This window comes from Malassezia vespertilionis, chromosome 7, assembly GCF_029542925.1.
Source record: "Malassezia vespertilionis chromosome 7, complete sequence".
Taxonomy (NCBI): Eukaryota; Fungi; Basidiomycota; class Malasseziomycetes; order Malasseziales; family Malasseziaceae; genus Malassezia; species Malassezia vespertilionis.
Genome location: NC_079253.1, coordinates 118,147 through 144,985, shown reverse-complemented (window position 1 = coordinate 144,985; position 26,839 = coordinate 118,147). Strand labels below are relative to the sequence as shown.

The window sequence follows — 26,839 nt, the reverse complement described above, 5'->3', positions numbered from 1 at the left end:
TGCGCGCTACGTACAGGCTATCGCGTCTACTTTTTCGGCGAGCCATTCACCTTGATCCACTGGCTACGCGCGCCCAGCGAAGAGCTGATAGTGCCGGCAATGCCAATGATACCGTCGTTCGCATTGATCCAGCCCGTGGATGTGCCGGGGTTGACCCAGTCGCAGCAGTCCTGGAACATTTGAAGGCGCACAGCCTTGGTGTCTGCGGCAATCTGGTGCAGCTCAACGCGGCGCTCAGCCTCTTTTTCGGGCGTCGCGCGCGGGCGCTGGCACCACTTGGCGCGCTGCGCAAGGTTGTACGACTTGTACACACCGCTGATAAGCGAGAATGTGAGACCGGTAAGCCAGAAGCGCGCGGCGTTCTTGCTGATCCGTTCGTACGTCTCCTTGGAGAACTGAACCGCCTTGGCGCCGTGGGCCCATTGCAGTGCATCGAGGATAAGGTACATGGCGTAGCCGAGCTGGCGCCCAATGGCGGTGAAGCGCACAACTGCGTCGGAAATGCTCGTGGCTTTGAGCGCGGCCTGGAAGTGCTCCAGGAACTTGCCGATACGGAAGACTAGCGTGAGCTTTGTGGATTTTGTACATACGCTTACGACTCAGGCCGATGTTCGACTTGATCGAGGAGAAGCGCGCGACCGACTCTTTCGGCGCGCCAACCGTCATGTAGTACCATGCGAGGAAGCGAGACAGGTACTGGACGGTACGCGCAGACTTGTCGCGGCCCACGGTAGTGCTCCAGAATTTCAGCTGATGGTCAGGTCATGGCAGAGTACACACGAGCTGGGACACGTATGGGTGCATCACAATTTGCTGAACAGACGCCATGGCGATCGCACAGTGGGAAGAAGGCGAATCGTCCATGCTTGCCGGTCCGGCTTATGTCATCGACTGTGGAGGGCTACGGCCAATCGCGTGCGGCGCTGAATGGCGACCGGCAGAGGCCGGCGAAGCCACGCGGGGTACATGGGCAGTGGAGCACGACGCGGTGGTTTATGCGTCGTGCGGGGCGTCAGCGAGGAGTTGCTCGGCCTTGGCAAGCCCATGCGCAGCCTGCTCGGTCATTTGGCGGAGCACTACGGGAGTATCGGTATCTTCTTGGGGCAGCATGCCGCCTTTTTTTTCCAGTTGCGCCTCTGCGAGCTGAAGCACGCGCGTATAAATGCGCCGCGCCTCGAGCAGGTCCCCGCGTGTGGGTGCGGGGCCTGCAGCGCCGCGGCCGTCGAGTAGCATGGCCGAGTAGTTCATCATAGCAGGTAGGTGGACTAGGGTCAGTTGTATGCACACGTACGCTTGGATGCTGCGGCGCCAAACCATTCGCGCGCGCTGCGATCGTCGGGCGTTACGCCCCAACGCGTTTGGTGTTTCTCGCTATCCTCGCGCAAGAGATAGCGCACGCCCATGTTGTAGGCACTCGGCGCGTGCCCTTTCTGGGCGGCTTGTAAAAAGTAGCGGCTCGAGAGGGTGGATGCGTCGTGGGCGCGCTTGGGATCCTGCTGGGCAGTCTTTTCAGCGCGAATGCCGTGCAACACGCCGAGTGCGTACGTGGCGTGTGCGCTTCCGGCGCGCGCGCCATTTTCCAGCGCGCCGAGCGCCTTGTCCTGCTCGCCAGGGAGGAATCCGCTATGGTATAGGCGCCCGAGCTCGTACCATGCATCAGCGAGGCCGTGCTTGGCAGCACGCTGCCAAAGCGACACGACCCGCTGCTTGTCGGCGGCGGCAGGCGATGCGTTTTTGCGCAGGTGCGAGAGCACGATGCGCCCGAGTCCGAATTCGGCATGCGCGTTCCCTTTCTTGGCGAGGTCCGTGTAGATCTCGACGGCTTTGGTGCTCAGCGATGACGCGGCGTGTTTGTCTTGCTGTGAACGCGTGAGGCCTTCGAGGACCATGGTCGCCCACGAATAGCCCGCATCGTCGTCGCCACGACGGAACGCCATCCAGAAGAGGCTGCTCGCAACATTGTACCTGTCTGCATCGCGCGAGACTTGCAGGATGTTTGCGCCGAGTTTGCGCAGCGCTGATGGTGCGAGATTGTGCTCGCGGAGGATTTCGTACACTTGTGCCTCGACATTGCGCGCTGCGTCGCTGAGTTCGGGTGTGTGCGCATTGTCCAAAGGGATGACGTGGGAAAGGATTGCTACAGAGACGGGGCGCGGTAGGGGCTGAGTGCGCAAGGGGGGAAGTAAGGCTGGCGTTAGCAGCGTCGCAACGTACCTTCGGCGCGCGTTGCGGTGGATGCGTGGGACGGTGCTTGGGTAGAGAGCGGCACGCTAGAGAGCATATACACATGGGGAACCGCACGACGCGGTGGTGCGTTTGCCGCGCTTGCATGTGTGAGTATACGTGGATCTATGTTGCGCTGGACGCGCCCCAAGCTCGCCGACAGACGCAGCATGGTGGCAACAGCACTGCTCCACATGAACCTGGCAAATTGGGCGATTTTGCCGCAGTACAGCAGGGACGCGTGCCGGGTGCTTGGGACACACAAAACGAGCAGGAATGGACATGGGAGATGGAAGGAATGGCATAGACTAGGTATATAGCGAAAAACACACATGGTGCGTCTATGGCCCCGACTCGATCCTACGCGCGGTTCTAGGAACGCTGCTTCAAAGAGCGAGCAAGGTCGCCGTAGCAGTGCTCACACAAATGATGCTGTAGTTTTGGGCGCGAGCACGCAGGACAGTGCACAAGATCTAGAGTCAGGTCGTACGCACACAGAGTACATACTCACACGGTCCTTGAGACCCTTGTTCGCTGCACGCATCGCCTTGCGCGAATGCGATACCTTCTTTTTCGGCGCCGCAAGCAGCAGGCCGCTCCATACGCCATCCTCCGGCGCCGCAAGTGCGCCACCAAGCGGAGCGAGCGCAAGCGCATCAGGATCCCGAAGCCAGCTGTCCACAGCGCGCGCCCACACGCCGCGAATCGAAGCGCCAAGGCCTACAAGCGTCAGGGGCACAGACATGTGGAATCGCGGCGCGGCACCCAGCGTGCCGCTGCGCCCAGCATGCACCGACAAGACTGCCCACATGGTGACGAAAAAAAGAAGCGACGCGCAGCACACCGGCCGAGATGACTAAGCCGCAGTCTGGGAGGCTGGAAAGCGTCGTAAAGCACTGCAGGCTACAGAAGGCGTACAAACTAGATTACTTGCCAAACTGCGACTCCGTCACACCCTTGCCCATGGCAGCGGTGGAGGAAACGCCACCAGTGACCGTCTTGAGCATGTTGTCAATAAAGTCTGCGCCACTCCACTTTTGATGCGTGAGAACGTCGCAGCCAATGTCGCGCTCGCGGCGCTGGACAATGGAAACGTAGGCCTTCATACCTTCCTCCGCAAAGCCTTTGGCGAAGAGGTCCGAGATGTAAGCGGTCGAATGCAGACCACCGAGGGTGATAAACTGCCAGACAAAGCCAAGCTTGCCGAGGTCCCACACATAGTTCTTCATCTGCTGCTCGCTGAGCTTGGCAGCGTCCCAGTTGAACGAGGGAGAGAGGTTGTATGCGAGCCACTGCTTGGGGTGAACTGCATGCACGCCCTCAGAAAACTCCTTGGCCTGTGCGAGGATGGGCGACTTGGTCTCCATCCAGAGAAGGTCTGCATAAGGAGCAAACGCATTGGCGCGGTTCACAGCGCACTGCGTGCCGCCACGGTACTGGTAGTAGCCCTCGCGGGTACGGGGAGCATCCCAGTTCCAGTAGAAGCCAGAAGCATCTGTGACACCGTAGGTAGCGGCGAGCTCGCGTGCCTGGGTGTTGTTCATGCGCGCAGAGCCAGCCTTGAACTCCTTCTGGACCTGCTCCGACTTGCCATTCTTGGCCATGAACTCGATCACGGCATCGCTAAAGAGGCACAAGTTCGCCTTGGACACCCAGTCGTCCTCGGTGGCCTGCAGGTCATCGCCCTGCTTCCCGGCGCGCTCCGCAGCGTTCATGACACTGACGAGCGGCTCGAGGGTGGCGTTCGTAGTACCGAGAATAAAGGGGTGGTCGCGGTCATCGACGTTGGTGGTAATGAGGGTCGCCGCCTCGGAGTCAGTACGCGCAACGACAAGGTTGTCGACGCCCATAATGTCGAACTGGAGACGGATGGCAACCAGACGGTTGATGTGCTCTTGAATAGGGACCAGCACCTTACCAGCCATGTGGCCGCACTTCTTCGTGCCCGGCGCCTGGTCCTCAATGTGAATACCGGCGGCACCCTTCTCGACGAAAAGCTTGGCAAGCTTCATGGTGGCAGTGAGACCGCCGTGGCCTGTGTCGGCATCAGCGACAATGGGGCGCATGTAGTCGACGTAGGGAGTGCGCTGGCGCTCCTCAGGCGTCATCCGGCGGCGGGCATCTTGCTGCTTGCGGTCGTGGAAGAGCTGGGCCATGAAGAGATGCTCGACCTTGTTGGGGACGGTGTTGTAGGGGTAATCTGCCAAATCAGGGCCGGGCTCGTTGGTCGAGCTCGCGGTAGAGCTGCTCTGCCAGCCAGAGACGTAGACGGTCTCGAGGTACTTGGCCATCTGCGTAATCTGCACGGGGTCAAGAGCACCGTAGGTGTGCGAAGTGGAGTGCTCTTCGAAGCGTTTTGAAAGCAACGCGTAAAGCTTCTTGGCCATCTGGTTCGACAAATAGTCGACGCCGACGGTACCGCGCTTGCTCACGACAGCCTCGGCCGTGTACGGACGCTGCACACCCGCAAAGCGCGGCTCTTGCCACCAGCGCTTGACTTGCTCAACTTGGTTTTGGAAAACTGCGTCCTCGTTCTGGGGGGCCGACATGGTGAATGAAGGAAGATTGCCACCCCGGCTCGGTATTTTATATAAGCGCAGCGTGCAACCGATCAGCCGCCGTGTGGGATTCCGCTGCGCGTTTATCGGCCAATCAGACTGGCTTGTCCCGCATCGAGCCGACGAACTTCCACACACGTGATGCGCGCTGGGCCGGCAAAGCGGGGTAGTGGCACGGCGCGTGACAAAAAATTTCACAGTCCAACATGGTCAAGGCGCGCGGCCGCGGCAGGGGACGTGGAGGCGCGCGGCGCGGGTTTCAAGGCGATCGCTACGGACTGGATGCGCCACGGCGTATTGCGCTGGCAGACGAGGAGAGCACCGAGGATGAGAGCGAGGGCGAGAGCAGCGACGAGGAGGCGACGAGCGAGGACGATGCGTCCGACACGTCGGTGGGCGACGTGCTGGGCTCTGCGGGCGATTTGAGCGCGCCTGTGCCTGTGGCGATGTGGGACTTTCAGCACTGCGATCCACGCCGGTGCAGCGGAAAAAAGCTTGCACGCCACGGCCTGATTCATGAGCTGCGTGTCGGCCATAAATTCCGCGGTGTCGTACTGACGCCGCGCGCGACAAAGGTGCTTTCACCCGCAGACGCGGGTATCGTGCATGAGCATGGCGTTGCTGTGGTTGAATGCAGCTGGGCACGGCTTGACGAGATCCCGTTTGGGAAAATCAAAAGCCCGCACGAGCGACTGCTTCCGCGGCTCATGGCGACGAACCCGGTAAACTATGGCAAGCCGTTTAAATTGAATTGTGTCGAGGCGATTGCTGCTGCGTTTTACATCTGCGGCGCTCGCCCGCTCGGCGATCAGCTGCTTAGCAAGTTTGCCTGGGGCGAGAATTTCCCAGCGCTGAATTTGGGGTATTTGGCACGGTACCGCCGCTGTGCGGATGCGGAGCAGATTGCGGACGCGGCAGATAGGTTTGCCGCGGATGAGGAGGCTGCGCGGCTTTCGCGGAGGATGGAGAATGCGCGTGTGGGCGGCTACAATACGATTGACTTGCCGCCGAGCGATGGAGAGGGAAGCAGTGGAGAAGAAGCGGACTCCTCCGGTGAGTCTATCGCAGCCAACGCAGACTAGACGAGCAGGCATCTGCACACAGCACGTAGGCTCTGCGCCTTGCAGCGTGCTTCGGCGCACATTAGACCCTTTTTAGCGCGCTACTATACCAACGCAGAATTGATTACCTGACAATGTGCCGTAGCCTATTCTACTTCATGTCTTCGCGTGCTTAACATACGGACGTGCTGTACATTGCCGTACCTATCGGCGCCAAGTTTCGCCACGTAGCGCTTTCCCTTCCGCGCACCACCGCGCCTGCTCAATTTCCTTTCCTACTGGCACATGCGCCTTGCCTGACGTACACGCGTCTGCTGCACGTACGCACACCGTGACCGGCGCACGCCAGCGGTTTCTATGCACATGGGCTGCGCACAATAAGTAAGCTGTCCAATCAAATGCGTGCATACTGTCGGCCAAGCACGGCCTTCCATGCAGCGTCGAACGCCGGGATCTTAGTCAGAGTACATCTTGTCATCACACAGCAAGCCCGGAGGCGAGCACTTTTGCACACGCAGTTGGCGCCCCGTCAATATCGGAGCAGTGCGCTTGCCGCATAGAAAGGATTATACCCAGCGCGACGCATTTTCAAGTTAGTATGGAAAGTACGATTCCCTCGCCCACCGCACCGCTTGCCGATCAAAGCGAGATCCGCGGCCCTCCGTCGAGCACACGCGTCGCATCACCGTTCCGTACGGGTCTCGGCATGACGTCAAGGTCTATGTCCGAGAACATTCCCACCGCGGCGCAAGTGCTGCGGAGCAAAGCGTCTGAGCTGTACCTGAAAAACCGACAGAACGCGCCGACCACAGGCGCTACGCAAGGCAAGGCGTCAAGTCGCAGGCGCAAAGATACCCGTGAACTCGATGCTATTGCCGGAGAGATGCAGATGGAGCGAAGGATGCGCTCGCTTGCCCAAAGCGGAACGACGACGCCTCGACGGTACGCGTCTGGACTTCAGACACCCATGTGTGCTTCGTCTGAATCGCTCTTTTCTTCCGACGCGCGTTCGCAGTATGCAGGAAGACCTGTCTCGCCCTTCGGCATGAGCGCGCTCCAGATGGGATCGGCGTCGATGCAGCAGCTGCCGACTCGCCCAATGGATTCTTCCTTGACGCTCTCGTACCTGGAGCCACTTGCCGCGGTGCACCCAAGCGAGTCTGCAACGCGGCGATTGAATGTGCCGATGGGTATGGATGTTGGCTTTTACGACAATCCATACCCGTCCATTTCGCGCACGCGTACAGAGAACGAGATATCCGGATTGAGCGACTCGGCGAGCTATATGTCCATGTCGCCGCTGATGCGCGGTTCTATGCCTGCCCCAGCGTCGCCTGTCTTTAGTGGCGCACGGCTGGTCATGTCGATGACGAGCGAAGGCGATAAGAGTGTGCGTATCCCATCCTCGCACCATTCACTGCTGCACGTCCAAGGCGGTGCGTCTGAGCGCAGGTCTCGCGTAGATTCCGATGTGGGACTGCTTGCCCAAACGCGGGAAGAAACAGCGGGGCCCGAGAGCATTGCATCCGCGGCGCCCGCACCGTCTGGGCCATTGCAGGGTGCTGCCATGGCTCAGTCCATGTCACCGAGTTTATTGGGTACGCCTACACGCATGAGTCTTTCGCACACGCCGGTACCTAAAAGTCCCACGCCACTGCAAGCTGCACAGCGATCCGCCGAAGAAGGCGATGCGAAGCACGCCAGCCTCTATAATTTTAAGGCGAATATGAGCATGCCGGCACTGACTGCAAAAAATAATGGGAAGCGCATGTCTGGCTGGAAACGGTTTACTAACCTTTTCAGGCGCTCGAAAGATACCACATTGGGCGAAGGAGGAAAGAGTGGACAGCGGCAGCCGGCACAGAAGCCGCTGGTGCCGCCGATGTCGATGCGGAAGAATAAGGAGGATGAACGAGCGATGCCGACGGAGCCGACGGAGATGGTGAATCAATCACTGCAGGTGCCAATGCAGCCGTCGCAGTCTTTGCAGCCTTTGACGCAGACTTCGACGCAGCCATCGACGCAGCCATCGACGCAGCCATCGACGCAGCCATCGACGCAGCCATCGACGCAGCCATTGACGCAGCCATCGACGCAGCCATCGATGCAGCCATCGACGCAGCCATCGATGCAGCCATCGATGCAGCCTTCGACGCAACTCTCGCCGCAATTTATGCAGCCATCGATGCAGCCATCGGTGCAGCCATCGACGCAGCCTTCGACGCAACTCTCGCCGCAATTCATGCAGACTTCGATGCAGCCTTCGACGCAACTCTCGCCGCAATTTATGCAGCCATCGATGCAGCCATCGGTGCAGCCATCGACGCAGCCTTCGACGCAACTCTCGCCGCAATTCATGCAGACTTCGATGCAGCCATCGATGCAGCCATCGGTGCAGCCATCGACGCAGCCATCGATGCAGCCATCGATGCAGCCATCGACGCAGCCATCGATGCAGCCATCGATGCAGCCATCGATGCAGCCTTCGACGCAACTCTCGCCGCAATTCATGCAGACTTCGACGCAGCTTGCGCGTTCGACGCAGCCCATGCAGCCACTGCCGGCGCTTTCCGACTCGCAGTTTGCAGCTCCCATGCAGAAAGCGCTCGAGCCGCGCCATGAACCCACTCCAAAAGCGTCATACACGTCCTTGCCCCAACGCAGGGCCACTGAAACAGTGCTTGTGCCGCCCGTGCACATTGAAAGCCCGGTAAAACAAAGCAAGATGCCTGCTGCAACGCAAGGGGCCAGCACACAGCCATTTTCTTTCCCGACATCCGCAGCACTTATTCCCAACACCCCCTTGCCAGCGCTGGATTCGCAAAGTTACTCGAACATGCAACCGACATACCGCGACCCGACCATCGTGCCCAACGACACAGTGTCCCGGCACTTGACACCGTCACCACCCGAGGCACAGGCAGAGTCCATGCGCAATGGCGACTGGGAGTACAAGACGCCGACAAAAGGCGTATCTGCCAATTCGCACCTCAAGTATACGAGTCCCATGACCTTGGTCATGCATGGGCAAGCAATTACCGGCGCACGCGCTGCCACACGCGATGTCGATGCCTCACCGTGCATGTCGGACTTGTTTGAAGACTACATGTCGCCCATGACTGAACGGTACGATGCCCACGGCCCTTTAGGCTCGCCCATCCCACAGCCCGAGTTTGTGCGCGCGCCCTCATCGCTGGACCACTATATACACGACGATCAACCGATGAGCCGCAAGCATTCCAGACGCACTATTGATACGCGGCGCCACACACCAGCAACTTCTGCGCTCGCAACTCCCACGTCCATGGCCCATGGCTCTGAGGAGAGTGCAACCAATACCAATGTGTCTTTTGGGCCTGACTTTAGTCCAACGACGCGCGCCGAGGCGCCTGTTTCGATGCAGCACCTCGCCGAGATGATTGAAGACACGCTATTCCGCTCGCCTTCGCACATCAGCCGCGCCCACACGTTTTCTCCGACATTGGCGCGGATGGACCAAAATTTGAGTATTTCGCCTTCTTTCCGCTCGATCGGCTCGGAGGCGAACGAGAACGGGCATGAGAATGCTGCGCGTATCGATGAGGCGCACTAGGAGCTATAATGTATGAAACGTGCGACGATATGCTTATTATGCCGATGAACACGACTTGGTAGCGATGAAACCGTGCGATAGTAATGCCGAGGATACGACTGAATAGAGGCTGGGATGTGGACTCACAGCACGGCTGGTTTGGGCGTGCAGGGAAGAGGGCTGCATGTGCTACTCTTGCGCGGCGGCACCTCTCTGCACGCCCGAGTGAACGCGTTAGCAAACGTAGACGCTACCTGCACTATTTTCCACCACGCCTACTCCCAATCAACCGTTACACGCTGAAATGGCCGCGCCATCCCCAGCTTCTCCGTTACAGCAAGCGGCATGCAATACGTAGGATCCACAGGTGCGAGCCCCTTGTATCCGAGCAATCCAAGCCCTGCGACGCCAAACAGCGTATGGAACACATCCGCGACGTTATCCGGCCGATCCGCGATCCCGCCGCCCTCTGGATCCTGCGCGGCGAGGATAAATGCGGAGAGTTTTTGTGGATCGATCCAGTGCAGCCGCCCAATCATGCTGAGGGAGGCCAGGACCCAGTACGAGTAGCACACATCTTCTACTTTTTGCGGCCGGCCGTTGAGCCCGCCGCTCGGCGTCTGCCGCTCGGCGAGCCACCAGCCCAGCATATCACGTTCCACCAAATCCAGTGCACCGAGAATCGATAAAGCGCCGAGACAGGTAAACACTTGTGCGGCGTGGCTCTCTGCGCCTTGCGTCGTGCCGAATCCGCCGTCGAAATTCGCACACTGCATGACCCACGCGGTGGTTTTCGGGGTGTCGAGCTGGTGCAGCGCACCCAAGTGCGCCAATGCACTTACGCCGCAGTAGAGAAACCGGGTATCTGTCTCGCCCCACACGTCGCCCTGGAATGCGCCGTCGGGCCGCTGCATGCGGAGCACAAACGCAACAATGCGCGTGCGCATCCCACGCTCGTCCAGCACCGAGAGCGCATTTTCCAGCGCAAGGATCTGGATGGCGCTGAGCGTGCTTAGGATATGCGCGTCGTGGCCAGGGTACGCGCCAAAGCCACCCGACGCAGGATCGAAGCACGCGAGCACAAATTCCACGACAGCGGCGCGGTCCAATGCATCGCATGCATGCATGAGAGAGAGTGCACACAGGCCCCAGTAGACACCGTTCATACGCAGGTGTGCTGTCACATGGTATGCGAGGCTGCTATCGCGTTTCTGCTCGAGATGCTTGATGAAACGCACATGCTGCGCGACGAGGAGCATGGTAGAGCGCAAGTCACGTGGTTGCGACGTGTGCGCGAAGGCCGTGCGCCGCCTGCTGTAATGCCGCAGCCGACCTTGGGTGCGTTCTTCAAGCAAGGGCCAGCGAAGCGGGGCCGTGTGCCCATGGACGGGACTGCGAGGGAGGGTGCTATGCCGGCACCGGAAACGCGAAAAAAAGCGAAAAAGACGACCGCGCCGCGCAGCCGAGCAACGTCGAGCGCGGCGCTTTCCGGCGCCGCAGCGCCCAGCTATACGCCTCTCGAGCAGCAGATCCTTGCGCTGAAAGAAGCGCACCCTGATGTGCTACTTTTAGTCGAAGTGGGCTACAAGATGAAAATGGTCGGCGAGGATGCACACACGGCGAGCCGCATCCTCAACATTGTACGTATGCGCCCACTCATTCCAGGCGTGCTTCAGCGAAAGGAATCTCGCGACTGCCATGATCCCCGTCCCGCGCCTTGCTGTACATGTAAAGCGCCTTGTCGCGCACGGTCTCAAAGTCGGCGTGTGCCGCCAGACAGAGACGCGCGCGCTGAAAGCCGCGACGGAGCATGCCAACAGGCCCTTTGCGCGCGAGCTCACTGGCCTGTACACGTCCAGCACATGGATCGACGATATAGATGCAGTGCAGGCGCTGGAAGAGGTCGGTGCGGAGCAGATCGTGCTTGCTGTTGCCGAGTGCGCAGAGGTAGGGATCGCTGCACTGGACGTGGCTACAGGCGCCATTACCTACGATGCGTTCCGCGACGACGCGATGCGCACCGAGCTCGAGACGCGGCTCGCACATCTAGTCCCGCAGGAGCTTCTCCTGCCTACGCACCTTTCGGAGGATACGCGGCGCGCTGTGCGTGCATACACAGCCGTACATCCCAACGTGCGCATCGAGCACGTCGCCGACTGCGACCATATATCCACACGTCTCGGCGAGCTGTACAGCGGGACCGCTTTGGCATCTGTGCTTGCGTACGCGCCTGCGACGCAAGCTGCGTTTGTATACCTTGTCCAGTACCTCGGCGCGTTCCAGCTGACCTCGGCTTTTGCTACGTGCGCCAATTATTGCGCCTTTACCGACCGCGCGTCGATGCGCCTCAACGGCCACACGCTGGCGAATTTGGAGCTGCTGCGCACGAGAGAAGGAAAAGTCCAAGGCACGCTCTTTGCGCACCTTGACCACTGCAAGACGCCGATGGGCAAGCGCCGCCTTCGCGCATGGCTGCGGCGCCCACTCCTGCAGGCAAACCGCATTGCCGAGCGGCTGGACGCGGTCGACTGTTTGCGTGTGCGCCGCGCCGCGGTGTTGCACACCATCCCGAGCATGCTGGTCCGCATCCCCGATCTTGCACGCGGCCTCTCGCGCATCGCGTATGGCCTGGCAGCACCGACAGAGCTCGCAACGGTGCTCTTGTCCCTGCACCGAATCACACACACCTTTCCCGACGTGCACTCGCCTCTGGATGCACACACGGCCAGTCCTGTAGTCGATCGCGCGATCGCGGATCTCGGCGCGGCGCGCGAATGCGTCGCGCGCTTTCTTGACCGCATCTCCATCCCCGACGCGCGCAACAACGACAAGGTGGGTATGTTTCCCACCGCCAGCGAAAACGTCCTCGCGTGCCGGGACATGCTCGCAGAGGACGAGGCGCAGTTTGTTGCCCACCTCGAAGCGGCGCGCACGACACTGCACCGCCCAAAGCTGCAGTATACGAGCGTCTCGGGCGTGGAAAACTTGATCGAGGTGCGCGCCAGCGACGTGCCGCGCACGCCCGCCGACTGGGTGCGGATCAGCAGCACGAAGCTTGTCGTGCGCTTCCACACGCCTGCGATTGTGCGCCTGTCCAAACTGCGCGAGCAGCACCGCGAGCTTCTTGCCGAAGGAGGCAAGGTCATGTACGCTGATTTCTTGCGCGAGGTAGCACAGGCATACGCGGCGATGCATTGCGTCGTCGAGGCCGTCGCATTGCTGGACGCGCTGAGCAGCCTGGCAGCCGTTGCATCCTTGCCGGGGTACGTGCGTCCCACTGTCCAGGACGGTGCGCCGCACCTTGCCCTCACGCAGTTTCGGCACCCCGTCTCCGAGACGCGCACCGCAGCGTACGTGCCAAACGATATTGCACTAGGAGGCGCAGCGCCGCATGCCGTTTTGCTCACGGGCGCCAACATGGGCGGCAAGTCGAGTACGGCGCGCGCGATTGCCCTCGTCGTCATTCTCGCCCAAATGGGCTCGTTTGTCCCATGTGCCGACGCGCAGCTCACACCGCACGACGCCATCATGACCCGGATGGGCGCCCACGACGAGCTTGTAAGCGGCAAGTCGACATTCATGGTCGAGGCTGAAGAGACGGCGCACATCCTCAAGACAGCGACGCCAAAGACCATGGTGCTCTTGGACGAGTTTGGGCGTGGGACGTCGACGTTTGACGGGACTGCACTTGCATATGCGGTGCTGGAATCCTTCCTTGCACAGCAAGCACCGCCGAGGGTACTGTTCATCACACACTACATGGCCCTCGGTGCACTGGTGGATGCGTACCCTAAAACGCTTTGCGCAATGCACTTGGCTGTCAAGCTGGAGGGCCCAGAGCACGTCGTGTTCTTGCACAAGCTTGTCGACGGGCTTGCCCAGGGATCGCTCGGGATGTATGTCGCGCTGCTTGCAGGGCTGCCTAGAGAGCTGGTCGCATGTGCGCGACAGCGAGCCGCATCGATGGATCGCCGTCGCGTTGCGGCGTACAGTGCATTGGTGCACGCATTGGTGCACACGCCGCTGCAAGCGCCGCCGTTGCTGCGTGCAATGACGTCTTTGGCGGCGTGTCGGGGCCAATGCCACGACGCATAGAAAAAAGGGGGATGATCCACTTTTCCAACAATACCAATAGAAGAACTACAAACAACGCTAGCAATCACTCTGTATCGCAAAGAAGCTGTGAAATGCTCGGTAGCACGCCGTGCCAGGCGCTTGACTCCCTTTTCGCCTCTTCCCTTTTCCATTCCTCCCTCTCCTCCCTCTCAGACCGCATGGCGCCAGGGGCAGTCGGCTGTGTGCGATACAGCATGCCGCGGCGTGGAGCTCCAGGCTCATAAAGCGACAAGCGTCGTACATCGGGGCGCGTCGAGGGGATTCGCGTTTCCCGGTAAAGCGGCACGATACGCCCGGTGCCCGGCTCGACCCGTTTCCGGGCATTGATCGCGAGCAGCAAATTCAGAATCAGGTTGAGGTGGCGCTGCGGATCGCCGGGCACGCGTGGAAAAGCGCCACGCGGCTTTTCGGACTCGTGCGGCATGTCCACATCCATAGCTTCGTCCTGCATGCACGGGGCATTCTGCTCCAAAGGTGCACGTGTGAGCGCCTGGATGTGGCGGTATTGGTGCTTGCCGTCCTGCTCCGGCTGCAGCGTGGGCATGGACAGGGTTGGATCGGCAAAGTCCATGTCGAGCCCTGGGATCTGGTCGAGTCCCAAGGCCTGCAGCGTCTCGCCAAAGTCTGCGGGGGTTGCGGAAGCTTCTGTGCCGTACTGGTGCGGCATTTTTACCTGTCCATGCGAGCGCGTCACACCCATGCCCAGCTGGACAAGCCACGCATTGACGTCGGCGATAGACTGCGTCGGAGTTTTCGGCAGGGTCCACGCGCGATCGTGCTGCTCTGGATGGAGCGCATGCAGCGATGCATCGAGGAATGCATCGAGGACGCCGGGCTCGTAGAACGGCCCTGGGGCAGTCATTTGCGTGAGCCGACCGGCCATATCAGTATCGTACACTGGCGCGACGCGCTTGTGCAGGACACCGTCCCAGAACTCGTCGACGTCTTCGCGCGCGCGCTTGGCTCCGGTCTGCGGAAAATGCTCGTAGCGCATCGCCTCTGGCTCAGGGCTTTGGCGGAAGCGCGGGAGATGTGGCGCGACACTGACCGGTGGCTTTGGGAGCGACGGATATAGCGGCTCGTACATGTGTCGCGCAGAAAACGGATGCACGTCTTGGGCCAGTCCACGCGGCGAGGTATCGCGCTGCGTGCCATATAAGGACGACGCAGAGGACGACGCAGATCCGCTGTACGATGGAGAGCGGTAAATAGCGCTGCGCGCGTGCGACGGCACTTCGCGGTGCTCTCCTGCCGAGACCAAGTTTGGGTACAACGGGACGTGTTCCATACGCAGCGGGGCGATCGAGATCGGTTTTATTTCTGGACTGCTCTCTAAGCAAGGCGCGTCCTGAGTGGTGTGAGTGCGCCGGTGTTTCTTGAGGTCCTGGGACCGCTTGAAGCTTTTCCGGCACGTGGGGCATGTATACGGTTTCATCGGGATGTGGATGCGGATGTGGCTCGTGATGTGATCGCGTTTGCTGTACGATGCTTCGCAGTCGCCCCAGTAGCACTGCAAGCACAGATTGTTTTTGCTATTGCGACCGACATGCTCGTCACAGAGATGGCGATACAGGTTTTCGACCGAGTCAAACTGCAAGTCGCAGCCACGCCACTGGCAAGCGAGTTCCTTCTGCTCCTCTTTCTCGGGATGTGCAAATCCCGAGTTCATGGCAGACGATCCAGGAACGCTTGGAGGCACAACCGCCTGTTGTGGTGGCCGTGGAATGCGTTTGCCAAGCTTTCCGCGGTGCCGTTCCTGCCCGATCTCCACCTATTAGGCTGTATTGCGGACGTGTCTTGGCAATGGAGGCTGCAAGCCGCGGCTTGGCATCGCGCAGGGCACAGCCCAACCGATCAAATGCACAAAACGGCCCAACAGCTGCTTGCGTAAGATGCAAAGCGCCACGCGCGTCAAACTACTAGCATAACAGGCGTATCGACGTGCGGGGATGCAGCGCATGGACATGCTGCATGCAGCGGCTACGACGCAGCGCCTGTGCTCGCCATATTGCGTGCATGAAGATGCAGGGTATGCCGCACCACGGGATGCCAAATGCACTGCTATACATCGCTATAGATACGTGTTAATCAGAAATGATCAGCTCCGCGACGCTCCAGTCCTCAAAACTGCCGTCGGGAAGATAGCGCCGCACAAGAAGCGGGATCTTCTTCGCAGTGAGCTCTTTTTGTGCAATGGCCAATGGGTCCATCTCGCCCTCGGTCGGTACAAGCACAGGCGCATTCATACTGGGGTCAGCGTGTGTATAGCGTACCTGATCTGCAGTGCGCGTGTGCCGAGGATGCGCGCCTTTTCATATTTCGTCATGTACGGTGTCGTGATGCGCTCGGCATTGGGTTTGGTGTGCGTTGGATTCTCTGCGTGCATCGCTGGGGGGGCGTTGGAGTGCACAATGGCGTCTTCCGGCACGTCACCGTCCTCACCAACCATGGTCTCGTCCAGCTCGGCGTCAGCATCGACGTCAGCATCAAAGGCGGCCTCGTCCTCATAATACCTTGCATTAGTAGGTGGAATGCGTACCCCTCTTCATTCATCCCTGCATCGTCCGCATCCATGGTCGTATCGAGAGCGGAAGAGAACTCATCGACGCTGACTAACGCGCACGTGACAGAGCACCGCATCGCGCCGCTTACAGCGTCGTTCCGCACAGCGAGTCGTAGCCACAAACTGTATACATTGCCTAGAGTACTTGTTACGCTTTCTGCGGGGGTCTACGCAATTTGAGCCTGCGTGCAGGCCAGCCGCCATACACGGCCCAGCTCTCGGTAACTTCGCCGGAAGCGACAAGCGTGTGTTCCAGCAGCATCGAGTGCGATTCCATACTCGCACCCGACAAGAGACGCGAACCTGTACGCATAGCACAGGAATCGCCGATCCGCAGTCGATTGAGACTAAATTGACCACGCGAATTGATGTGAGCGACGACCGAGCAGTCGTCAATCGAGACACGGTCGCCCATCGTCACAAGATCCGGCTCGGTGAGCTGCAGCGATGGCTTGCCACCGGCCCAGATATTGCAGTCCTTGCCGATCCGAGCGCCAAGCGCACGAAGGTACCACACGGCAAACACTGTGCCCGAGATGTTCTGGTAAATATAACCGCCAAAGCCTTGCAGTGCCGGGCGCATCAGCGCAAGATGCAGCTGCCAGCGCTGGCAGTAGCTGCTCATATCCCAATTGTAGCGACCCTCGCGGCGGCGTCCAATGAGAATCCATTTCGTGCAAATGACCCACAAGAGCGAAATCAGGGCCTGGGCAGGCAAAATGACGACGAAAAAGATGCTAATGGCCAAGTAGAGAAAGGCGGGTCGGTACCAGTGGTCGTCAAAGAGCCACGAGGACCTATCGGAATACGTCACGACAATCTTGTTAATCGCGACAACCGTAGCGGCAAATGCACCGGCCCAGTACGCCGCGGTTGCGGCAAGAATCAAAACATTGATGCAGATGAGCATGAGATAGGGCATGACAAAGTAGTTGGCCTCGCGCCTGTAAAAGGCGCGACCGAATGGCGTCAGGGTCGTATCCTCCCCAAGCTCGTCTTCGCCGCCTGCCGTCTTGCCAAAGCTGACCGCCTCGCCGTTCTTTTGGCCCATCCAGACAGAGCGCTCCTCATACATGCCACCACGACGAGTCAAGGCACCCGACCCCATCACACACTGGCGCCCAATGGTCGTGCCGGGAAGGATCACAACACGGTCGGCAATCATTGCGCCGCGGCCAATCCTGACGGGGTCAAAGCTAATCGTGTCCGAGGTAAAAACTTCCGAGCGCGAGCCAAACACAACATCATCGCCCACCTCGAGCAGCTCTGGGTCGGGGCAGTGAATGCCCGAGCCCGGCCAATAGACGCGTTTTCCAATGCGCGCACCCATCGCCCTGTACACAACCGAGGTCATCTCATAATGCGTGCCAAGCACACCAAACGCCTGGCGCAAGCGCCATTGGCTGAGCAGGCGGCTGTTTAGCCAGCGGCGGAAAAGGGCCATTTGCGAAGCATTGCGCATCGAACCGGCGTGGTTAAAGCCCATGAGCCGCTTGATCAGAATGCTAATGAATACGTGCACGAGCGGCATCAAAAGCTTGCGCACCACACGCGCTAAAAAGTGGTAGCCGATACGGCGGGGCCAAGCATACCAAGCAATCACGCCCTGCAAACTGTCGTGGTTGGGGAAGTTGAACGGTTGAGCAATTAGGAGGAAGAGCGAGGCAAACCAAGGCACGTAGGCAACAATCGAAACGAGGATAATCAGCGGATAGCCGATAAGCCACTTTAGTAAAAAGTTGGGCTCCGCGACATCGTTCCTGTTAAACGAAGCGTAGGCATCGGGCGACGGCGCTTCGTGGGAAGAGGATTGCGGCCCCCAGACGGTGCCATCAGCGAGGCGCGCGCCGGGTGAGATTTGCGTGTAGGTATTCACCACACAGTCACGCCCAATAACAATCGGTTCGAGCCTAAAGTAGCCGTCGCGCTCGACACAAAAGCCACGAATGAGACAGGAGTCTATGCTCGCCCGGTCGTGGAGGGTAATCAAGTCGCACTCGTAAATCTTGGCATCGGGGCTGATCTTGACGTTTTTGCCGATCGACATGCCGAGCAGGCGGTAGTACATCCTTTCCAGCACAGGGTGAATGGCAAAAATGCCACGGCCGCCCGTGCGGAGCGATTGGTTGACAATCCACCAGCGGAGGTAGTAGTTACTCCACATCGGATACTTTCCTGGCCTGTACCGGCCAATGACGACCCATTTGAAAGCAATCGCAGCGCTTGGGCAGATGATACGGCTGCTGAGACGCGCAATGACAATGGAGGCGAGCAACGCACCGAGTCGCTCCCAGAAACTGTCCTCGATGTAAAAGGCAAAAAAGGCGAGACCATGAAGAATAACCGTCCAGGTCCAAGCGGCCTTGAGAGGATAGAAAAAAAAGAAAGGAATGGCCTGAACAAAGAGGACAAGTGGATGAGTTTGGCTGCGTCCTTTCTCGCTGTGCGACGAGAAGCCGGGGTCGGTCTCGTTCGCGTAGTTGTGCGCGAGATGGTAGGACGAGTGCAGGCCGGCACCTTTTTCGTCCATATTGTAGATCGGCCCATCTGCCTCTTCGCCACCGCCTTTCTGCTCGTCAATGAGCGCAGCAATACGCGATACGGTCGAGTTGACAAAGATGGTCGACACTTCCAGGTTCACGTCCGTCTCTTTGCGGAGCAAAAAGACAAGGCGACCGAGCAAGAGACTGTTGCCGCCCAGCAGGAAAAAGTCGGATTCGTCGGTAATTGAGCCGGAATCAAGGTCCAGGAGCTTGGCAATAACATCACGGACAAGGATAGAAGTGTGCGACATGCTTGCTGCATTCTGTTCGCGCACAATGCTCTCCATCGCATCAAAGTCGTACTGGCCATTCGTCTTGATCAGTGGCTGGCGAAATACGTGGAGAGGGTTAGGAACAACGTAGCCGTGCAAGATTTGGCTCAAGGCGCGGTCGATATCAGCTGCATCAAATCCGGCGTCCTCCTGGACTTGGAGAAAGGCCATCGGAGCACGATCGCGCTGCTGGACAACGGCGGCGTCGAGAACGCCGGGAATACGGTAGCATGCACGCTGTACAGCGCGCACGTCAACATTAATGCGCGAACACGGAATGGGTTTCGATAGGGGCGCTTCCTTGCTAGGGGTCTTGGCCTCAAAATGCCTGTCCAGCGCTGGTACATCGTCCGAAAGGGAGCCAATGCCGAGACGCGAGCCGAGTTTTATACGCAGCGGCTTGCCAGCCTGGTTCTTGGGCACATCATTCATATATACAATCACAAAAGGCCACTTCGAAGGGTGCAAGTGATTTCGCAGCGCATTCTGCAGCTCCGCCAAGCCGATGCGGGGGTGGTTTGGCTGAGGGACAATCACGACACCAATGGTTTCCTGCAGTACCTTGTGCTCGACGGAAAAAGCAAGCGTTTGTTTAACGCGATCGCCGCACGCCTGCATGATGGCTTCTTCGACCTCAAACGGAGAGACAACCTCACCACCCTTGTTGATAATCTCTTTCGAGCGACCGGTAATGTAGAGGTATCCGTCCTTGTCCATGTGGCCACAGTCGCCCGTGTCGAACCAGCCTTGGGAAGTAAAGACAGAGGTGTCGAGCGAGGCGGCGCCATTCTGAAACACTTCGTAGCCGCTAAACGTAGGAAGGCTAGCGACACAAACATTGCCCGTCTTGGTGATGGGGCATTCCTCCTCGAGGTTGGACGGGTCGCGAATGCTGAGGTAGGGACCACAGGCAATGCCCGAGGTGCCTGGACGGTCGAGTTCGTAGTTTATGGGTGGCGATGCAATGGGCATACACTCAGTCATACCGTACGAAGGAAGAACAGTGCAGTTAAATGTTGCGCGCAGTTGGCTGGCCAGTGAGGGGAGCAGACCGCCTGCAGCATTGCAAATCATACGAATCTTGAGCTGCGAGGCAGGATCGACCTCGGCGGGCTTGGACATCAAGATGGCGTGGTGCATCGTGGGCGCAGCATAGTACCACGTCGCACCGAGCTGCATTGCGAGCGGCCACCATGCATTGGCATCGAAACCACTGCAAAGAATAGTGCTGCCACCGGAAATCACAGGCGCCCACAAATTACGCACAATGCCGCCGACGTGGAAGAGAGGCATCATGTTCATGTCCACCTGGTCAGGGGTAAGCTGCCAGCTCTCCATAACACAGGCAGCGCCCACAATCAGGTCACGTAGCGAGTAAGGCACCACCTTTTTCGTGCCCGACGTGCCCGACGTATGCAGGACCAAACACTGGCTATTCAAGCCATTTGGTGGTGGCGGGCCGACAGAGCGGCTCCCCGCAACTTCCTCGCCGAGCGTGGATACTTCAAAAACACCGGCGGGACCGCTCGTAAAGCCATCGACAAAGTAGATCTCGAGTCCGTGTTGGTAGTATAAATCGTGCAGCTGGAGACGATCGGCTGCATCGCGCGTCGAGATAACGGCGCGCGCGCCCAGGCGGAGCGCATCCTCGCGCAGTTCATCGGCGGTACAGCTTGAATTTACAGGAGCGACGGCAAAGTAGGACGACACGGCAAGCAAAGCAAGTGCATTTTCAGGGCCGGTCGGCAGAGCCATCATAATACGATCATTGGGCGCAAGCGCATGGGTGCGGCCCGAGGTCGGAAGGACGAAATTGGAGACAAAGTCGCGCAACATTTTATGCGTAAGTGGCGGCCTGTTAAGGTCCGGCGAGATGAGTGCGCGCTTGTTCGACGCTGGCAGACAGTCGATCAATGTCTGGAACTTGCCATTGTCGGTGATATGCTTAGCTAGGTGGTCGCCGAGCGACAAGTCGCGCGGCCGCTCGGGCAAGTTGAATATGTACGACAATGGGATGTCCATGACACTAGCCCACAGCGCTTCCCTGGAGGTAAAGGGTAAAGGGTAAGGGTGTTACGGGCACTGCGATGCTACGCAGCAAGAGCGGTTTCGCTTGTCTGTACTCCGACAAATTCGGCCGACGCTATTTTGAGCTTGAGATTGCTAAATTTAGACACACACGCGGTGGTTAGAGCCAATTGCTATCACGTAATCAGGGCCACCCGTTGCATGTGCGGGAAGGTGTCAACAGGGCACGAATGCGGTGCGGCTGGACCGTGCCTTGTATTCATCACACCAATAGGAAAGAGCGCTGATATGAACATCGTTGGACTTGGCACTTTTCCTATATGCGAACCCAACTCGGAGTAAAAACAGACAGGTGGCCTGCGTTGGGAAGGTTGTGGCCCAATCGAGTTTGACACGCAGCTGGACTGCGTTAAAGTGGGCACGAGCCACAAAAACTGCTACACAGGTTACGGCAGGGGAGTTTTTTTTTTCTGCCAAGATAGCTAGGCGCGGTAAGGGGCGGGCAAGGGACAGGTAACAAGAGGCAAGAGATACAAGTTGTGTGCAAATAGTGGCTACAGAATTGCGCTTGTTATAGTGCCAATCTGGCTGCTACGACTCGTGCGTACGATTTTTCAGGTCGCGATGACGAAAATGCAAAATAGTATTGTGCGCTGAGCAGGCCCACTGGGCTAGTACCAACATCACTATCCATAACCAACGTATGCAACAGCACAATAATTGTCTATCATATACTAGCGGCTAATGGCTCTTAAGCGACCATTGGTCCAGGGGTACATTCGGGGGCAGCTTTTTGTCATCGGCATCCATAGTCGGGTACTGCGGCTGCCAAAGGACCTGAACATTGTTGTCCTGCGCACCATCGAGCTCGATCGAGAGGATGTTGACTTCGTTGTCGACAATCTCAGCGGGGATCGTGTCGCCCTGCTTCTGGATCACACCAGCAGGGAAGGTGTCCTGTTTCGGCACTTTGTCTGCACCGTAGTAATAGTTCGGGTGGTTGTCCGTGTACGCAGGGCCAACAGCGAACGCCGCCTGGGGGGGCTGCAGCAGCTGCACGACCATACGAACGGGCGCAGGAAGCGTCTGATTGCTTTGCTGGCCCGCATTGGTATTGTCCACCTGGGTGATTTCAAGCGTGGCCGTGCGCTTATCGTCCGACAAGGTCACGGTCGCGTTAGTCTGTACACGCCAAGCTGCCTGCTTGTTCCCTCCCTGGATCTCGTCTTGAAGCAAGACTTGACGGCGGCCATTCAAGAAACGAATACCGCGCTTGATCTTTCCGTCAGGGGCGCCGTAGCACGACGACATATCCGAGGTAAAGTACGCCACATCGTCTTTGCCCGGCGCGTAGTCAAGCTTCTCGTTCTGCTTGGGGTTCGTCGACTCAAACTTGTTGGTGGGCTTGCAGTTCGGCACCTGGTTCTGTTGGTCAAGCACGATGGTGTTCTGGCCCTGTGTGCCTTTGCGGAAGTAGCTCCAGCGCGAGGCATCGTTGGCCTCTGAGGTAAAGTAGTCCTTGGAGAGATAGTTGTCGCTGCCATACTCACCCGCCCAGCGTGTGCCGAGCGCATCGATGACAAAGTCGCCCGCATCGAGGTCACCGTGGGTTTGGTGGCCCGTCGCGTTGGAAGCCTTCATGGCGACAAACACGCTGCCCATGTCAGTCCAGGAGCTGCGCATGGAAACCCAGTTGCCGAGGTCGTTGTTGAACCACTGGTCGAGAGCAAGTCCGTTCCAAAAGGCACCTTTGGAGCTAGTATCGTACCAGAACATGCTCAACGGATCCGCTGCATCCGCACGGTCGCGCTGGAAGAGGGCATAGCGCGGCTGGTCCGACTTCTGGCCATAGAGGAAGAGCTGGTTTGCGGTGGTAGCAAACTTGTTCGGGCCATTGTCGCCGTAGGCAAACATGCCGCCGTTACCAGTCACATACATGTGGAAATCGCCCGTCTTGTACCAATTCTTGTTCTGGTCCATGATGCCCTGATCGCTGCCGGTCGCAGTCTCGAGCGCAGAGAGGGCACGTGCGTGTGCATTGGTGCCAAAGTACCAGTAGTTGGGCGTCTCGCTCCATGTACCGTCCTCGTAGACACCACGCATACAGTTTGCCTTGAAGTTGTCGAGTGCCTTGGGCAGGATCTGGTTCACCACGTCGGCATCGCTGCCCTGTGCCTCGCTGCGGATGGCAAGGGCGCCGACAATGAGGCCACCGTTGCTCACACAGTTCCAGTTACCGTTACCGCTCGCTGGCTCCGACCACCACGCCTGATTCTTGTTGTACAAGTCGAGGCCGGGTGCAAGACCGTACTGAACCATCCAGTCGATGATTTCGGCGCGCTCCTTGTCCGTCCAAGCATCAAACATCCAGTCAAACGCAATCGCGTACGACGTCAGCATCTCAGCCGTGTCCAAAAAGTGCTCGGGGTTCCAGCGCGTGGCGGGCGAGCCAAACGGCTGCTTCGTCACGTTGCCGGCGGCGACGCGAAGTTCCCGGAACGCGCGCTTACTCCACTTTTTGTCGCGGGTCATGCGGTAGGCATATGCCCACGACTTGATCCGCTGCTGGACGATGCGTGAGACGTCGAGAATGCCCGAGAGATCGAGGCCGCCGTCGACATCGTACGAGACGGGCTGCTGGTCACTCCACGCAGTTGCATTCTGGAAGATGCTGTAGTTCCACACGGTCAGGTATGCATCGTTGTTGATCTTAGCGGGAAGGCACTGCCACAAATGGTCAGGCGCAAAGAGGCGAGGGTGCTGCGGGCGCACATTGTTGATATTGTTCGTTGGCTTCCAGGGGTCGGCACCGCAGTCACCGACCTGCTTGCCGTCGGCGCCCGGTGCGGCGAGGTTCAGGTTTCCGCCAAACATGGGGTTGCCGTAGACGTCGGTGGCCATGTAGGTGAGCGGGTCTGTTTTTCCGGCCGCAGAAGCCTTGTTTGCAGCATCGATGACCTCGGCGGGGAACGGCGGTGCCATCTTGTTTTGCGCGGCTCCCACATTCATATCACCCAGGTTCTTGTCCTTGTCGTCGTCCTGGTTCAGTCCGACACCGAGGCCGACACCGAGGGCAATGGCGAGGACAACCACAATGCCCAGTATAGTGAGCACCCACGGCCAGATCGAGCGCCGTTTGGAGGTCGCAGCAGGCACGCCCGCGTATCGCGGCTGCTTCTCACCAGCGGAGGCGAGGTGAGCACTCGAGGCGTTGGCGTTGGCATAGTTGGGTGCACCGCCGTAGCTCGGCGCTTGGTTTGCACTGCCCGCAGGGACGTACGGCTGCTGTACAGGTGCACGAGCGCCCATAGGCCTCGCAGGGGCATCGTTAAAGGGGTTCTGCTCTACTTGCATCCCATATGGGTTTGCACTATCGCGCAGAACAGGCTGGTTTGCCGAGACACTCATGGCAAGGGCAGAGGGACGAGCAAGCGAAGGGTTGGCGGTACGGCGCACATAGATGGCATCTAAGGACCAATAGCAGCGTTCCGGAGCCCGATTCAACTCTACATACGTCGCATCGGCCGATAGATCGCCAACCGCTGACTCAGCCTTCTTTGCGCGAAAAGAGACGCCGCTTGGCGTCGGTGGGCGGTGTGATGTGGTGGGTGTGATTGGGGAGGGGCTGCGTCACAAAATCGGGCTGTACGGCAAACACAGAAGAGAAGCCCATGTCTGCAAAGTAGTTCTCGTCGTCTGTCGGGAGTTTGACCGGCGGCGGCGGCGGTAGATACACCCGGGATCCGTCCGGATGCCGCCAGTGCGAGCATGTGTGAATCGTTCGTAGCCAATAATCGCCCTCGTCCTCGTCGTCTTCAAACTTGTCGACGTAGGCTGCATTGCTCACCGTATTTCCACGGTTCAGTACCTCTTGCTCACGCTCCTGTTCGAGGTAGCGCGACTCAGAGACGGGACCATCGACGTTGCCGTAGCTCCGGCCACGAAGCAGCTCGCCTAGCGTCGCGCGTCGCGCTGGGTGCAGGACGAGCATGCGTGAAAGCGCGGGGCGGCTGACGAGCGGGAGCAGGTGGAAGATAGAGTCTCTGGCGCGCGCCAGCTGGTCGTCCATTAGGTCGAGTTTGTGCTCTCGGGGCTCGTCGTCTGGCGAGCCTGGATGGGAAGGGCTTGCTTCGTCGTCGTCGCGTGCGGGTGTGGGGGGCGAGGTGGTGGTAAACTCGACCAGGTCTGGCACGCTGTGGACCGAAGCAGTCAATTTGTCGCGCGTTGTGATGGGCGTTACGGGCTGCGACTCGAGTCCAGGAACATGGTATCCAGCCTCGATCATGGTACGGATCTCTGGCTCTTGCTCTCCGTCTACGAGCTTGTGCAGCGAGTCTGGCGCGCGGACGTTGCTGAGGACAGAGCCCAAACCGCGCTCGTGTGCATCCTCCTCTTCTGGCTCGGGCGGCAGCGGCTCCGAGGCATCAAAGCCCCACAGTTCTGGGTGCGCAACGATAAATGTGTTGAAGCAGCGGTCTGCATCCGGGTCGGGCAGCTTCCAAGGAAATCGGCGGAGGACCATGCACATGTACATGACCGCAAGCGACCATACGTCTGTTTTCCGCGCGTCGTACGTCTGATCAGAGAGGACTTCTGGAGCAAGGTAGGGGTCAGAGCCGACGATGCCGCTGGCCATGACCTTGGTCTTGCCAGGCGCCTGGAACACGGTCGCGGTGCCGAAATCGATGATCTTAACGATCCCGTCGTTTGCCACGACGCAATTATCAATTTTGAGGTCGCGGTGCGCCAAGCCGAGCCCGTGCAGATAGTCGACTCCATCAACGATCTGGCGGAATATACAGTTGATCTCATTGAAGCCCATTCTACCGCTCATGACAAGCGCAAATAACTCGTTCGGCGCATACTCCATGACCTCGTAATAGTGATGATGATCGCGGATAATGTCAAACGTCTTGATAATGTTGATGTGGTGCAGGGCGGTGCCGATACAAAATTCGGCAGTGACCTTCTTGATATACTCCTTTTCTGGCTCGTCGCCTTGCCGCTCGCGGAACTGCTTCACGGCGAAGCACGCATTGTCTTTCGAGCGCCGGATGATACGCACCGTGCCGCCTGCGCCTGTCCCGAGTGTGCGGCCCCACTTGCCATACTTTTTCGTGACGTGCGAGTTTGTCATGCCCCACGGCGGTGATTCCGTCCCGCGCACGGAGCGCGACGACGATGCACTGGAGGGCGCAAGCGCGGCTTTTTGGCCATTCTTGTCCATACGATTGCTTTGTCGCTGGACGCCGATTTGTCCATGGAGAAGCTGGCGTCAGAAACACTTGGATACATACGCGGCGCAAATCGTGCAGCGGCTGAGCAATGTAGCTGCTTACTCTACGCGATGGTTTGCGGATCGACCCAGACGCTTCTTCCAGCTCTTCTGCATCATTTGTGCGATGAAATAGGTGGCCCAGGCCGCGGTGACGGGTGGATAGGCCAGTTTGGGAGCGCGAAGGTGCGTTAGGCAGCGGTTCCTCGGCATGGTCTTGTGCCGAGTGCGGGGGAGTGTGCGGCTCCTCGAGGCCGTCGTTGAGCGTATGTGCAGAGGATTCCATGTACATTACAGGAGACGTAGAGCGCTGCATGTGGTCCGGCGGAGATTGCGAACGTGGGGTTTCATAGTACAACGTCTCTTGTACAGGTGGCGCAGGCTTTACCGACTGCTCAAACGTACGTGTCATCGTGCGTGATCGTCAGTGTGGAATCAATGCAGTGCACTGCGCCTCCAAGCGATGGTGCTCTGTATCGGCACCAGCTGGGCGAAGAGAGGGCGCCGCTAAGGTTCAAATGCACAAAGGTAGGCTCCGCGGTCCTGCTCTGTGCGCGGGAGGCGCATTTGGCCTAATAGGAAATTTGGATGTTGGCGGCATATCGAAGCGTATCCGCGGGGCGTTGCGA

At 59.0% G+C, this 26,839-nt stretch overlaps 13 protein-coding genes across 13 annotated transcripts; 3 read left to right on the top strand and 10 right to left on the bottom strand.

Moving 5' to 3' along the window:
* Nucleotides 1–26: 26 nt before the first annotated feature.
* PEX11 (Peroxisomal membrane protein PMP27) lies at nucleotides 27–828 on the bottom strand (the record flags this gene model as incomplete). Its single annotated transcript, XM_056208169.1, has 3 exons — nucleotides 27–559; nucleotides 591–750; nucleotides 781–828. 3 exons carry the CDS (start codon nucleotides 826–828, stop codon nucleotides 27–29), a joined length of 741 nt encoding a protein of 246 aa, XP_056064144.1.
* Nucleotides 829–993: 165 nt separating this feature from the next.
* MVES1_003351 (uncharacterized protein) lies at nucleotides 994–2,395 on the bottom strand (the record flags this gene model as incomplete). Its single annotated transcript, XM_056208168.1, has 3 exons — nucleotides 994–1,265; nucleotides 1,292–2,188; nucleotides 2,215–2,395. 3 exons carry the CDS (start codon nucleotides 2,393–2,395, stop codon nucleotides 994–996), a joined length of 1,350 nt encoding a protein of 449 aa, XP_056064143.1.
* A 200-nt stretch (nucleotides 2,396–2,595) lies between these two features.
* MVES1_003350 (uncharacterized protein) lies at nucleotides 2,596–3,034 on the bottom strand (the record flags this gene model as incomplete). The annotated part of the gene is made up of 2 exons (XM_056208167.1): nucleotides 2,596–2,696; nucleotides 2,731–3,034. The coding sequence occupies 2 exons, from the start codon at nucleotides 3,032–3,034 to the stop codon at nucleotides 2,596–2,598; spliced, it is 405 nt and encodes a 134-aa protein (XP_056064142.1).
* A 115-nt stretch (nucleotides 3,035–3,149) lies between these two features.
* ICL1 (isocitrate lyase) lies at nucleotides 3,150–4,772 on the bottom strand (the record flags this gene model as incomplete). The annotated part of the gene is made up of 1 exon (XM_056208166.1): nucleotides 3,150–4,772. One exon carries the CDS (start codon nucleotides 4,770–4,772, stop codon nucleotides 3,150–3,152), a length of 1,623 nt encoding a protein of 540 aa, XP_056064141.1.
* A 215-nt stretch (nucleotides 4,773–4,987) lies between these two features.
* On the top strand, nucleotides 4,988–5,863 carry TSR3 (ribosome biogenesis protein tsr3; the record flags this gene model as incomplete). The annotated part of the gene is made up of 1 exon (XM_056208165.1): nucleotides 4,988–5,863. The coding sequence occupies one exon, from the start codon at nucleotides 4,988–4,990 to the stop codon at nucleotides 5,861–5,863; it is 876 nt and encodes a 291-aa protein (XP_056064140.1).
* A 577-nt stretch (nucleotides 5,864–6,440) lies between these two features.
* MVES1_003347 (uncharacterized protein) lies at nucleotides 6,441–9,434 on the top strand (the record flags this gene model as incomplete). The annotated part of the gene is made up of 1 exon (XM_056208164.1): nucleotides 6,441–9,434. The coding sequence occupies one exon, from the start codon at nucleotides 6,441–6,443 to the stop codon at nucleotides 9,432–9,434; it is 2,994 nt and encodes a 997-aa protein (XP_056064139.1).
* A 254-nt stretch (nucleotides 9,435–9,688) lies between these two features.
* On the bottom strand, nucleotides 9,689–10,672 carry BET2 (protein geranylgeranyltransferase type II; the record flags this gene model as incomplete). Its single annotated transcript, XM_056208163.1, has 1 exon — nucleotides 9,689–10,672. The coding sequence occupies one exon, from the start codon at nucleotides 10,670–10,672 to the stop codon at nucleotides 9,689–9,691; it is 984 nt and encodes a 327-aa protein (XP_056064138.1).
* A 123-nt stretch (nucleotides 10,673–10,795) lies between these two features.
* On the top strand, nucleotides 10,796–13,508 carry MSH3 (Mismatch repair protein msh3; the record flags this gene model as incomplete). Its single annotated transcript, XM_056208162.1, has 2 exons — nucleotides 10,796–11,053; nucleotides 11,079–13,508. 2 exons carry the CDS (start codon nucleotides 10,796–10,798, stop codon nucleotides 13,506–13,508), a joined length of 2,688 nt encoding a protein of 895 aa, XP_056064137.1.
* Nucleotides 13,509–13,572: 64 nt separating this feature from the next.
* On the bottom strand, nucleotides 13,573–15,198 carry MVES1_003344 (uncharacterized protein; the record flags this gene model as incomplete). The annotated part of the gene is made up of 1 exon (XM_056208161.1): nucleotides 13,573–15,198. One exon carries the CDS (start codon nucleotides 15,196–15,198, stop codon nucleotides 13,573–13,575), a length of 1,626 nt encoding a protein of 541 aa, XP_056064136.1.
* A 415-nt stretch (nucleotides 15,199–15,613) lies between these two features.
* On the bottom strand, nucleotides 15,614–16,103 carry RPO26 (subunit common to RNA polymerases I, II, and III; the record flags this gene model as incomplete). The annotated part of the gene is made up of 3 exons (XM_056208160.1): nucleotides 15,614–15,776; nucleotides 15,803–16,042; nucleotides 16,069–16,103. The coding sequence occupies 3 exons, from the start codon at nucleotides 16,101–16,103 to the stop codon at nucleotides 15,614–15,616; spliced, it is 438 nt and encodes a 145-aa protein (XP_056064135.1).
* A 137-nt stretch (nucleotides 16,104–16,240) lies between these two features.
* Nucleotides 16,241–20,929, bottom strand: MVES1_003342 (putative NRPS-like protein biosynthetic cluster; the record flags this gene model as incomplete). The annotated part of the gene is made up of 1 exon (XM_056208159.1): nucleotides 16,241–20,929. The coding sequence occupies one exon, from the start codon at nucleotides 20,927–20,929 to the stop codon at nucleotides 16,241–16,243; it is 4,689 nt and encodes a 1,562-aa protein (XP_056064134.1).
* Nucleotides 20,930–21,676: 747 nt separating this feature from the next.
* On the bottom strand, nucleotides 21,677–24,343 carry MVES1_003341 (uncharacterized protein; the record flags this gene model as incomplete). The annotated part of the gene is made up of 1 exon (XM_056208158.1): nucleotides 21,677–24,343. The coding sequence occupies one exon, from the start codon at nucleotides 24,341–24,343 to the stop codon at nucleotides 21,677–21,679; it is 2,667 nt and encodes an 888-aa protein (XP_056064133.1).
* A 139-nt stretch (nucleotides 24,344–24,482) lies between these two features.
* Nucleotides 24,483–26,622, bottom strand: MVES1_003340 (uncharacterized protein; the record flags this gene model as incomplete). Its single annotated transcript, XM_056208157.1, has 2 exons — nucleotides 24,483–26,204; nucleotides 26,233–26,622. 2 exons carry the CDS (start codon nucleotides 26,620–26,622, stop codon nucleotides 24,483–24,485), a joined length of 2,112 nt encoding a protein of 703 aa, XP_056064132.1.
* Between the last annotated feature and the right edge of the window lie 217 nt (nucleotides 26,623–26,839).